At 47.8% G+C, this 12,765-nt stretch overlaps 1 protein-coding gene and 1 long non-coding RNA gene across 3 annotated transcripts in view; one reads left to right on the top strand and one right to left on the bottom strand.

The window, feature by feature from the left end:
* LOC133280143 (uncharacterized) overlaps positions 1-5,096 on the bottom strand; it is a 51,364-nt gene extending 46,268 nt beyond the window's left edge. Inside the window, exons 1-2 of one of the 2 annotated variants that reach the window (XR_009747083.1) lie at positions 4,787-5,096; positions 1,628-1,743 (exon numbers count right to left, since the gene is read on the bottom strand). This is a non-coding gene — a long non-coding RNA (uncharacterized LOC133280143). Of the gene's footprint in view, positions 1-1,627; positions 1,744-4,509; positions 4,573-4,786 lie in introns of those variants that run through there. The other variant, XR_009747086.1, reaches the window with a different exon arrangement.
* Positions 5,097-5,389: 293 nt separating this feature from the next.
* Positions 5,390-10,342, top strand: CDKN2AIP (CDKN2A interacting protein). Its single transcript, XM_061474475.1, has 3 exons — positions 5,390-5,677; positions 5,778-5,908; positions 6,694-10,342. The coding sequence occupies exons 1-3, from the start codon at positions 5,454-5,456 to the stop codon at positions 8,298-8,300; spliced, it is 1,962 nt and encodes a 653-aa protein (XP_061330459.1). The 5' UTR covers positions 5,390-5,453; the 3' UTR covers positions 8,301-10,342.
* The last annotated feature ends 2,423 nt before the right edge of the window (positions 10,343-12,765 follow it).

The raw sequence follows: 12,765 nt of genomic DNA, 5'->3' as shown, positions 1-12,765 counted from the left end.
TGCTGCACACATATATATGCACACACACAAATAAATGTTCAGTATGTTACAGCTTCATAATAGATTCTTTTTTTCAGATAAGACCTCCTTGCCCTTTTAGTGCTTTCCTGAATCCTCTTGAATTACAATGAACTTATGCCAATATTTGCATTAAGATTCCTAAGGCTGTTTTCTTGCCTTTTCCAACTCCAGGGTAAAGCCGCCTGCCAAAGGCAGAAGGCTTCCTACCTAAAAAACTCTTTAAAGGTGGCTTTCAAGAAGGATTTCTGAAAATAAATGGATCTCTACCTCTTTTGTTCCTTTACAACACACACAAAAGACAAGAAAATATACTAAATTAGAAAAGCAGAATATTTTATTGTGTTACTTACCCTAGCAGATGCCTACTGCAATGGGGAAAAAAAACCAAAACCCAAACCCACATTGAAATGCTAATGTCTCTGGGCTCACAGTTTTAACTATCCTTTCTCTAATTCTCTGTTCAAATCCCAGTGGTTCCTCTGTCAATGCTCCCCTTCCCATCACAGCTTGTCCCTTTGCTCAGAGTCAGGACTTGATTCTGTCTGATTATGTCTGCTCTATCAATGTGCTTTCACTGCTCTGTTTTCCTCACTAGTTTCCACATCTATCCTCTCTCATTTGTCTTCGTCCTAGGCTCCTGGCATACAGTCCATTCCAATTCCTCTTCTATATGTATTTGTGCCCTTGCCTTGAACTCGTTTCCTTCATTTCTCCTTGAGAATTTAATTTCCTTCCTCATCTGATCCCAGTATCCTATCCATACTACTCTCATGTTAAGCTTTTCCACCCCCTAGTACTTTTAGTCTCACTACCTCTGAGGAGGTGTGAGTCTGCCTCCATACTTACTGCTTTTCTCCCCTCTGTCAGGTCCTTGTTCCCTCACCATTCCTATCAGACATGCTCAAGCACCTGTGAAAGCAGCTTTTTGGGAGCACAGGGATGGTCTCCACAGCCTCACCCTCAATCCAGAGGCCCACCCCAGTCCATAGTGGCCAACAGAGGTCTCTTCTGGACTCTGCAGCCCACAGCCAGGGTAAACTTCACTGCAGCAGTAGCAAGGGTGGTGGGGAGACCTTCCAAATCAGGAATGTGGAAAATTAATTTCTTCAAAGGCTTATCAGTTATGCTAAGTGCAGTCAGAAGATCAGACGCTCCCCTCCCAATTCAGTTTTTCATGACAAATTCCAAGACTGCTCTAGAGCATAAACACATTAAAGCACTTCAAAAATAAGATCTCCACAATATTTTATTCTAGACAAAGCCATTTTTTCCCCACCTTTGTTCTTAGATCACATACGGTAGCAGTTAAGTCATCCTAAACTTCCATCCTTGGCATGGAAAATTTCACACCAAGTCATGGATGTTTAGTGGTATGCTACCTAAAGCATAGTTTAACAAACAAGATTTATGGTATGCTACCTTTAGCTCTTAAAGGTTAAGTTAAAGCTTAACAAACTCATTTAAAAGAAAACAATTGACAACCCTATGGTATGCAGTTATATCTTTCAAGTATAACATATTAATAAATGCAGAATAGTATTTAAGCTAATAATAAAAGCACGTAAGAGTAAAGAAAAATTATTATCAACTAAGATCTTCATTTCACCTTTAGTTTTGCCTACTGCGATTACACAATACATTTTCATCAGATGAGAAATCTCAGAAGTGTGGATGATTGTGTAATCCAGAGCTGCTTACAGTAGTGTAACAACAGCTGTGTAACTGCAGTGAAATAAAAACACAGATACACTCTACTGCCCTTCCACTGACAAGCCTACGTAGCCATTAATACTCCTTTAGCAAGTCTTTTATTCCAAGGATTACTGAACAGTAAGGACTCGCTACCTCAGCACATGCACACGTCTCCCTTGAAGTGCTGTCCCCTGCCTAGCTAGGGGACCTTCAACAAGCTGCTCTTCCCGATCCTTCTTCAAGATGCATTCTAATGAATGTAAACCAGATCTCCCAAGTGTTTACTTATTACTTACAGCAGGGACCAACCTACAGAAGGTACTCAGAAGATTTATTGTGCCAGGCCAGTAAGATCCCACTGTAATTTCCTTTCTGTGGCAATAACTCGGAGCTTTCTGTTTGCATTGCTGTGATGGTAAGGGCACTCTTCTCATATTAAGCTGAGTAAAGAGCATCACTATATATTAACCTTCACTGCACAGAACTTAATTGAACTCAATGGGGCTACTGCCCTCTGCGTTTCCGATGGACTTGGCTTTGACAAAATAATAATTCATTGGTTTACAAAGGCAGAAATAAACTTTATTATATAGGAAGTGCAGGTGCAATGCTGTGCTTACAGACACCAACATGATTCACCTCGAGATTTTACTTTTATCTTGCCAAAATAAACTACTATGAAGCCCCAAATGACTCCAACAACACTACTATCAACGTGGCATTTAGAAGTTCCTTCCCTAGTGGGAACAAAACTCTTTTCTTCCAAAGTTGAAAATTAAATGCTCAGTATTAGCACCATCAATGAGGTATTTAACTTCAAAATTGCCTTTCCGGGTGAGATGAAAATGCTACTTGTTTCCTTTTTTAAAATTAACAGCAGTGTTTTTCTCCCTTTTCTACTACACACACTTGTTTAATCAACCCGAGGCACAGTTGGTCCGTCGTGCTCAGAAAGCATCGCAGGTATACAGCTATGCTTGTCTGTGTGTGCACATGTGCGACATATCCCATGCTCCAGGGCCAGGATTTAGCCTGTCTCCAGAATGATTCAAGCAGACAGTAATAAAGTACAAAGAGTATGTCTGGAAAAAGACAGGAAGGAAAGCCAAAAGGCTAAACTTTGGCTTAAGCCGTCTTTGTACCAACAACAAGGCTACATTGATACAGAAGGAGCGTTAGAGAAAAGTAACCAAAAATAACAGCAGTAAGGTGCCAGACCACAGAAATTGCTCACCATAGCCAAACCCTGTTGTGAGCTATTCCAGAAATGTGCAGGACTGCCCTCTGACTTTTCTCCACAGTCACCTACATTTGTGTTCAGACGTGTGGTCAGGGGGCAAAGAAGTGAAATGGCTTTTGGTTAATTTGCCCTCTAAAACTGGAAAGAAAAAAAAAAAAAAGGTTGTTCTAATCAGTACTTGAGCCACTCTAAGACCAGATAATGTACTAGGCTCTGAAGCTGTGCTGAGTCTCCAGCACTCCCTAGAATGATACTTTTGGAGGAGGCAAGGACTCACAGGTGAGTCCATATAACCTTATGCACATGCGGTGACTGAAAGCAGATGCAAACCTCTAAGATGTGGAGGTCTGCCTTGGACGTTTGACATCAGGAGCTATCATTCAGCCAGCAGCACCAAAATATAGCTTTCAGGAGTCCCTCTTAGTACACAGGATGCCCTTACCACCTTCCAGACTCTAAGCCTTTCCAGCTCCTACTCTTACCAGGTATATAAAAGCACCTTGACACAGACTAGTCCTTAGACACTTCACTTGACAGCTCAACATGATGGTTGTCAAGGGGACAGGGCATTCACAGCTGTATTGTTTGCTCTGATACCTCTGTAAGAGTACAGACAGTCCTGATACAGCTACTCAGGCCTGGCTGAATTCCTGTCTATGAGGGGTACATCTCAAGCCTCGGCCAAATCCCAGCTGGCTCTGCTAGAAAGCAAGCTGGTTCACTGAACAGGCTGGCAGCATGGGTAACTTCGGGTTCAGCACAAACTCAAACCAGTTGAGTTTGTTTGCCAGGGATTCCCTTCACCCTTCGCTTCCAGGGTCTGTACTGACTGTGAAGCCAAGAATCTTCACAGAGCCAGAGGTCTGTGAAGAAGGTCAAGATCACAGAGCCAGAGGTCTACAAGACAGGCCCACCTTGTTTCTAAATGGACAGCCTAGAGTGACAGACCATGCCTTTTATATATTTGAGCCTACACTACCAAACAGTCACATGCAGGACTGATACGACTAATGCCTGGAAACAGATGGGCAACACTACACTGGTGGTGAGCACAGTGCTTCTAAACCTGCTGACACTGTTTCTAAATAAACCCAAGACTCGTACACCACAGAGTATACAAACTTTCTGCCCTCTTCTTCCTCTACATGCTAACACAAAACAATATTGCGTCTGTTGGGCCCATCCCACTCATTAATGTTCGCTTCTGCTCTGTCACTGGGTTATTCTTGCCAACGCACAAGCTAACATCGTGTGGGTTAACCAAGAAGGCGAAGGAAAAACACTTCCACTCTATCAACAGATACAGAACAAAAGTACGTTGGACTCCTTTTTTCTGGCTTAGCTTCCTTACTCAGTTTTGCACCATAAAGGTACAAGTTAAACCACTGCATAGCAATTTCCACGGAGTAAGACATTAAAGTCACTTAAGGAAAAACACTCATTCCTTAAATGCAATCTACCTTACAGTTCACTCCACAATGGCATGTGGGTGTTAAAAACCCAAAACTTCAGGAAAGACAGACTTCTAATTTGGGTGGTGAGGGAGGAACTCTTACAGCTTTCCTGGGACAGCCCTTTGGAACTCGGAGCTCTCCTCTGCTGCACTAAGTGAGCACTGTCGGCAGATTGTGGTAATTTCACAGCGTGCTCATTGCTTTTCCACACAGAATTCTTCACGTGGTTTTGAATCAAATCCTGGGGTAAGTTTTGCAACACGAGGACAGAGTGGCATGAGCAATGATCTGAACACCTTGTAGCCTGCAGCCCGCAGAACCCTTCATTTAATGTTTCCTCCAGTACACTACCACAACCCATTTCCTTCCTTGCCACTACCTTCTCCTCACACGCCAAGGAGGCAAAACCACAAACTGTTCCCATGAAGTCCGACCTCGACAAGGCTTGAATGAGTCTGTAAGCAGACTTTCTCCCATGCTGTGCCCAGGCAGAATACAGGGCAGGTAACTGTGCCCGTACCACCTCTTTTTCCCAAACTCTGAGGAAAGGATGGGGGAACAAGCAGCGTGTCGCAGGCCTAAGGGCCGGGCACGGCAGGTGAGCAGCTCCACTGAAAGCTTCCACTCCTCCAAGTACGAGCCTGAACGCAACAATTTCTTTGGTAGCCACACCGTGAAAAACCTTCGGGTCCGGGTCCGGTACTGCCCGGCCCAGCACAGCGCAGCGCAGGCCGCCCCACACGCCCGCAGCGGCGCACAAGGCGCGGTGCCCTGCCCGTCACACCCCCGCGGCGAGCGGCCCGGCCCCGCCGCCGGTGAGGTACCGATACCCCTCCCACGCGCGCGGTCCACCCCATGACCGTTGGCGTCCCCGCCCCTCCGTGCGCCGCAGAGCAACCTGGGCCGGCGGGGAAGGGGGGAAGAGGGAAGAGCGCAGCGAGCGCCGGCTCTGAGGTCATCCCGCGCGGCCGGAAGGAGCGGGGAGGCGGTTCCCGCTGCGGGCTGGGGGGGCCGAGGAAGGCCTCCGCGCGCGGAGCCCGGCGGCCATGGCGGCGGTGAAGGCCGCGGCCGAGCCGCTAGGGCGGACGGCGGAGGAGGTGGCCTGGGCCGAGGCGTTGCGCGGGGCCTGCGAGCCCGAGCACCACTGGCGGCACCGCCGCGAGTTCCTGCTGCGCAACGTCGGGGAGCTGCCGGCGGCGGGCAGCGCCCAGATCCAGCGCCTGGTGTCCCTCTCTATGGTGTGGGCCAACCACGTCTTCCTGGGCTGCCGGTGAGTGCGGCCGGGCGGCGGGCCCCGCGGGCGGGGCAGGGCGGGAGGCGGCCGCGCTTCACCTCTCCCTTCTTCTCCTTTCCCCTTGTCGCCCTTCTAGGTACCCGCCGCAGGTCATGGAGAAGGCGCTGGAAATGGCCGAAGGCATCCAAGTGACCGGCGCGCCTGTCCGCACCACGAGAGATGAACTGGTTGCCAAGGTGAAGAAAAGAGGCATATCAAGTAGCAATGGTTAGCAGATCATAGCTGTGACAATACATAGGAGTATAGAAAATGCTTGTTTTTGAATGTTCTCGGTTTACCTCGGGCCTAGAGAGAAGTCGTAATAATTTACTGTTTAAGCTCCTCGTTAATAGTTGCGCTCCTCTCTGTGCTGTTTTTGCTTCATACAGTACCTGTATGTAAAATAGATGTAATGCATTTATATTCCTTTAGGCACAGAGAGCTCTTGGTTTGAATTTCTCTGTACTGGTATGCTTTAAGCTGATTACTCCTGTAATGCCATCTAGACTGTTGTACACTGGCTTAAATACATTCGTGTTACTTTGCCTTTAGCAGTAGTCGGACATCGCAGCTTTGCCCAAAACCTAGTTTCTTAAGGAAATTCTTAAAGTGCATTTTAAAGTAAAGCTATTCTAAAGATGTTTGTTATATTAGTATGCAAAATACCTGTTGTTGTTTAGGTCAGATAGTTTGTTTAATGTACTTTGATCATTTTTTTGGTTTGGACTTTAAGAACAGAAATACATACTTGCCTGCCAGTCCCAAAACAAAACATGGAATCTTGCACCTGACTTGTTTTTTTGGCTTTGTGTTTTTGGTTTTGTTTTTTAACACTAAAATATTCTGAAATATTAGGTTAAAACTTGAAAACGCAGTTCAGAGTTTATTTGTGATAGGTACATTTTAAATTCACAAAGATTATTCCTACAAGTTTTTAGAAAATAGATAAATTGTCTCTAGATGTCTTATAGTGCAGAAATTGAAGAGCGTAACGTACTTTACTTGTTTTGCAGAAGGGATAGAGCTTCCCTCCAAGAAGCGAGCTGTTGAGAAAAGCAGAGATTCTGAGGATACCGGAAAGGATGTGAAAACAACCAAGGCAGAATCCCCGAAAGAAACAGAGAGCACACTGCCTAAAGAGCGGGAAAAAGATACTAACAAAGATCCAGAAATCTCCCAGTCAACTTGCAGTTCAAATAAAGAAACAGTCACAGCATCAGATGTAAAAACAGAAGAAAAACCTGCTAATGCTGAAAATACTACTGAGCAAAGCCCACCTTCATCAGAAAAAGAGTCAGGAGAGAAGCCTTGCTCAAATCTGCCTAAGGAAAACAAGTGTGAAGATGTGCCACTGCCTGAAAAGCAAACTCCAGTAAGTGTAGTGCCAGCGTCTGCCAAGGGCTCCCCGCAGGCAGAGGCGGTGCCAGCAGTGGTGCCACCGCCTGCCAAGAACACGCTGCAGGCAGAGGTGGTGCTGGCAGCCGTGCCAGCAGCTGCCAGTAGCACCCCGCAGGCAGCAGCGGTGCCAGCAGCAGTGCTCCCGGCTGCCAAGAGCACCCCACAGGCAGCAGCGATGCCAGCAGCAGTGCTCCCGGCTGCCAAGAGCACCCCACAGGCAGCAGCGGTGCCACTGACCACCAAGAGCACCCCACAGGTCGCAGCAGTAGTGCCACTGGCTGCCAAGAGCACCTCACAAACAAGTGCTACATTGCTGTCTTCCAAAACTCAAGCAAGCACTGCAACATCAGTGTCCAAGAGCAGCACTCAGGTAGGCACCTCGCTGCTGCTGGCCCCCAAGAGTGGCACTCAGGTAGGCACCTCACTGCTGCTGGCCTCCAAGGGCACAAAGGTAGGCTCTTCGCTCCTGGCCTCCAAGAGCAGTGCCGAAGTGGCTGCCTCGTTGCTGGCCGCTCGGAGTGGCTCTCAGCAGGGATCTTCACTGCTGACTTCCAAGAGCAGCGCTCAGGTGGCTGCTTCACTGCTGGCTGCTCGGAGCGGGGCTCAGCAGGGTCCCTCGTCACTGGCCTCCCGGGGTGGAGCTCAGGCAGGCGCTTCCCTGCTGGCTTCTAAGGGTGGCACACAGACCGGTTCCCCACAGCTTGCCTCCAAGAGTGGCTCGCAGGCAGGCGAAAGCCTTGCTAAGGCTTTGCGCAAACCATTGACCAGTGAGGATGTGAAGGAAAGACAACCTTTTTTCAACAGACTGTACAAAGCTGTAGCCTGGAAACTGGTTGCTGTTGGAGGCTTCAGTCCCAACGTAAATCACGTGGAACTTCTAAACTCATCTATTCAGTCTGTAAAAGCTACTTTAGACGTTGCTTTTGTTCCCCTGAAGGAACTTGCAGACTTGCCTCAAAATAAAAGCTCTCTGGAAAACATAGTTTGTGAACTGAGGTGCAAGTCTGTCTACTTGGGTACTGGCTGTGGTAAAAGTATGGAAAATGCCAAAGCGGTTGCTTCAAGAGAAGCTTTGAAGCTGTTCCTCAAGAAAAGAGTTATTGTGAAGATCTGTAAAAGAAAATACAAAGGTAGTGAAATTGAAGATTTGGTACTTCTGGATGAAGAATCAAAACCTTCAAATTTACCTCCAGCTTTAAGAAATCCTCGTGAGATCTTGTAGGGAGCTTCTCCGTTTGTACTGTGTATGATATTTCAACACAAGGACTGAAGGTTAATTTTGTACTTTGAAAATGTAGGCTTCCAGATATTTTGTATTTCTTTCTCAGTTTTGCAAGACAATGATAGTCCTCTCACTTAGTAGCAATTGTATAAAACTTGTTGGAGATGACAGGTGCGCATTTAAAGGTATGCCTTAATATATAGCACACCAGTGTGCTGGTTTGTTTGCAAAATAGTCTACCTAATTCTTCTATTTTTAATTAAATGATTAAGGTACAATTTGCTGTTTAAAACCTGACAGTTTTGTAATTCTTACGATTTGATGGCAGTGTGCTCAATTGTCTGTCACGTCTTTTTTAGCCATGTAGGAGTGTGTATATAGGGACCATAATACTTGAAAGTTGTTAAAAAACTTCAGTCAAAAAGTTGAACTCCTCTGTTTCAGGCTTCTTGTTCATAACGTTCACTGTTGTGCATACTAGGAGAGAAAATAGTTGGTTCGCTTATTTTTATGGGATGTTTTTGTAATGCTCACAATATAAATGACACCCTAATCCCATTTAACATTGCACTGGCAAATTACCAATTGGCAGTCAAGTCTGAGCTACATCAGCCACCAGAACTCTGTAAGCAAGTTTATATTGTGAAATAGGACTTGCTGATTTTTCTCGAAATAAACATGGATTTCTATACCAAGCATATTTTGACTGCTACTAAAACCTCTGGGATGTTCTTTTATAGTACTTTGGTTGTGGCTATTGAATATTCCAGCCATTTCAATAACTTTGCAACACCTGAATAAAAGCTTTACTTTGAGTGGCCTCAAGGTGTAATCCCACAAGGATGACTTGTTTTCTTTGGACTCATGGCTGCAATATTGTAAAACTGATGGTGGACCTATAGAATACCTATTTCTACTTTTGTGATGCCAAGAAAAGCAAAATGAAGATGCTGCTGTCTGCTAGAGACAGTGCATTGTGAAGCGTTCACACTAACTGAGCCCTCCCTTTGCTTTGTGTTTTACACCGTGTACGGAGTGGTTTGGAGCAAAGAAAGCAGGTGATTATCATTTATTTTCAATGTTACTGAAATACCTGCACAAACTGCATGTTTTGATATATCAGATAATGACATGTAATTGTAAAACCATAATGTCTTCAGTGCTATTTTGACGTGATCTTGTCTGATGACAGTAGTTAGCATTATTTAGTGGTGACCTTACACTTGACTGACAGATCCGTTGATTGGCTACTGCAGGAGTGAATATAAATTCCTGGGGTCTCTGTATTAGATGTGTCCACTGGAAGACTTTGATTTCTTCTGTGATTCTGGGACTGAACCACAGCAGCATTGTTACACTGTACCCTACACGATTCTGAACAGTGATGGCTGTCCAGCTCGTAGCACCTGAAGTCTGCAAGGCGCATGTGCTTCCCAACGGCCTGTTCACAACTTCCTCCCTCTGACCCCTGCGCTTCTGCGCTCTCCTGAGGTTTCTTGGGCATTCCTCCTCAGTGTTTCTGGAGCAGGACCTGACATTCGGAAAACAACTTGTTGAATTGTGTTAAGCCCCAATGCCGCATGAGGTTTGGCCTGTGCTCCTGGTGCAGAGCAAGTTCTGTGCTGTGTCTGGGAGTTGTGGTATTCATGCCAGAAAGCACAATCTCTCTTTTCATATCCTCAGTGTTCAGGTGAAGATACAGAGTGAGCGTTTTTGGGGGGCAGGAATTGCATCCTGTGCCTTCTGAAGTAGGCAGCAGCTTTTCTAGCAGTTGGTTTGGGCATTGCAAAGTCTCTAGCTGAGAACTGCAGCACATGTTGCAATGTGAAAACTTGTGTTTGCTGTCTGTAAAATGAAGTGCACAGCATTTACAGAGCTTGTGGGGGTGCAGGGTAACTGTTCTGAGAGGCTGGGGTGCTAGATGCTTTTTTATAAAGTCCTGACTTGAGCTTACCTTTTTTAAAGAATTTTGAATGTTATTCCTCTTTGATGTTTGGTTGTGATTCATTAAAGGATGAGTCTGTAGCTACTCATAATAGAAACTGAAACTTGAAGTGTGCTCTTTTTATTTCACATTCTGCATGGAAGGTAGCCCAACAAGCAAATTCTGACATACAAGTAAATAAGCATTTAAGGAATTATTAACACTTCATTAACTCTAGAGGAAGAGTGAAAGAATTTTGAAGAACTTTCCGTGGCAAGAGGTGTTTGTGCATTCTGGTCAGTTCTAAAACCTCTAGGTCTTCCTGCAGGTGCTGTGCTGGCCTCTAGCAGCAATTGTCAGACCTTGCTGAGGAGGAGCGGCTAGAACAAATGCACTAACGTGTGAGTGCGGAGTTGTCTTAGGGACAAATGAAACCATGCAACCGAAAGAAAAAACGACCCTGTTTTCTCTGCGGGGGTGTAGGAAGCTGCAGGCACGACAGCTGACTCCCGTTTGCTCCTCGGGCACAGCTGAGGCACGCTGTCGATACCGGGGTGGGGGCCGTCGGCTGTCGCCCGTATTTCCCAGCGGCAGGACAATGGGGTGGTGCGGATCCCGGGCCACAAGGCGGCGCTGGAGTCCCTCCTCCCCAGCGCGGCTACTCACCTGCGCAGGCGCTGCAGGCACCCGGCAGCCGCTCGCGCTGCCCGCCTCGGGGCGGGGCCGCGGCCTTTGTTTTGCTTAATATATTCCCGGGCGGGGCGGGGCGGTCGCTCAGCGGCACCGGGACCGCGGGCACGGGGCAACGCTGCGCGCCCAGGGCGGCCGGGCAGTCTGTCTGCCTGAGCACCGCACTGGGAGACCGGCACAGACATAAGCAGGGCGGCAAACAGCCCTCGCGCTAACCTAGGTGTTTTTCCTGTCTCTGGGTCATATAAGGCGGCGACTGCGCAAATGTAGGACTGGGATGTCCTGAAGACCTGCTCGCTAGGCCACGCACGGAGGACGCTTGTTCCTCACGGGCCCCGGCCCGCCTAGGGGAAAGTCCCCGGACCGCCGGCAGAGAGTGCCGGGCGCCGCGGCGCCCCCGCCCGCCTCCAACATCACCGTGACACCGCCGAGACGCCCCCGGGCCGAGCGGGTGAGGGGGGGCGGGCTCTCGTCACGGCCACAGACACGCAGGTAGTGCGCAGGCGCACCAACAGAACGGGGCTCACTCTCGGGCCATCCCGTTTTACCGGTGGCGTGGCCGGGCCGGAGCTGAGTGTCGTGCGGAGCTCGGAGATGCCCTGCAGGAACAGCACAGCAGGCGGTGGGTGTGCGCTGCTTTCCCGGCAGCGGCTCCGGCACGCGCCTCTGCTCACCTCGAGACGTGGAGACTCGGTGAGGGGGGCACAGTCCCTGCCCTGTTCCGGCAAGAAGCAAGAGGCCAGATGGAAGTATCTTGGCACATTTGCTCGTTTGCACCACTCAGAAATAAAACATCAAACACCGGAGAATCTGAGCACAAAGCCTGGGAATGGACAGACATCACTTCTCAGCACAGCAGTCCTCCGTGCAGTATGTGATGCACGGCTGTGAGTGCAGAGCCACATCCCTGGTTTCCTCTGCTCTCCTGTACCCCTCAGAGGAAGCTGGTGGCACCAGTGTCATCTGTCCACTCAGAGTTTCATGCTTACGCTCCCTGATACTACACAAGATGCTGCTACCTGCAGCAACACACGTAAATACTAGCCATGATGATAAGCTGAATTAATTCATAGGCAGGTGCTGTTCTTGCCTCTAGTATGTCAACCAAATAACACATTGCCATGCTTCTCCACAGAAGTCAGCCCTCTGCTGCCCTACAATCACATCTGGGTGTGAAGCACGACAGAAGAGCACTGGCAGAGATCCCCAAAATAACACTAAGTTCAGGCATCTCAGGCCCCACAGATATGAGTGCTCCCCTCACTCAAACAGCACTGAAGGAGCCCAGAGCCAACACTTCCCCTGGCTCATGCTCTCTCAGTATTTACAAAGCTGCCGTGGTGAGCCCTGGTCTGCTACACCAGCTACTGTGTGTCTTTCTGGTCAAGCTACAGACACACAGCCCGTATGTAGGCACAGCAGCAAACCCCACCGGCTTCCAGCATGTGCTGTTCTTCCTCCAGCAGTATCCTTATGGTGACATCTTCTCAGCTGTGTCAGACCCCTGTGCTAGGCAGAAGCTACCAGTATGCAGAGTGAGGAGCAGCTCTGTGCAGGACTAGCTGCGATAGTTGTGACTGCTTCATGGAGGAGCCTTGAAAGGTGCACAAAGGGCTGACAAACTGCCTGGCTCGAGCTGCCATTTTGGTTGCGGTCTCAGCCACTTGAACTGCCTGAGAGTCTTGGTCTCTTTTCTCCTGTAATTCTTCATGTGATAAGCTATATGTGTTTGGGAAGACAGAGATTTCAAATGAAAACACTACCAAAGAACGCATCCCAAAAGAAACAACTAAACTAGGGCATGGCTGTATGAAGTCCTTCATTGTTTTGGTTGAGAAACTGTACTGAAAT

Source organism: Pezoporus flaviventris, unplaced genomic scaffold (genome assembly GCF_033815535.1).
Source record: "Pezoporus flaviventris isolate CSIRO_AGI_PZ_B2104156 unplaced genomic scaffold, CSIRO_AGI_Pfla_v1 ptg000002l, whole genome shotgun sequence".
NCBI lineage: Eukaryota > Metazoa > Chordata > Aves > Psittaciformes > Psittacidae > Pezoporus > Pezoporus flaviventris.
Note: the sequence above shows the minus strand (reverse complement) of the source record. Positions and strands in the feature narration are given on the sequence as shown.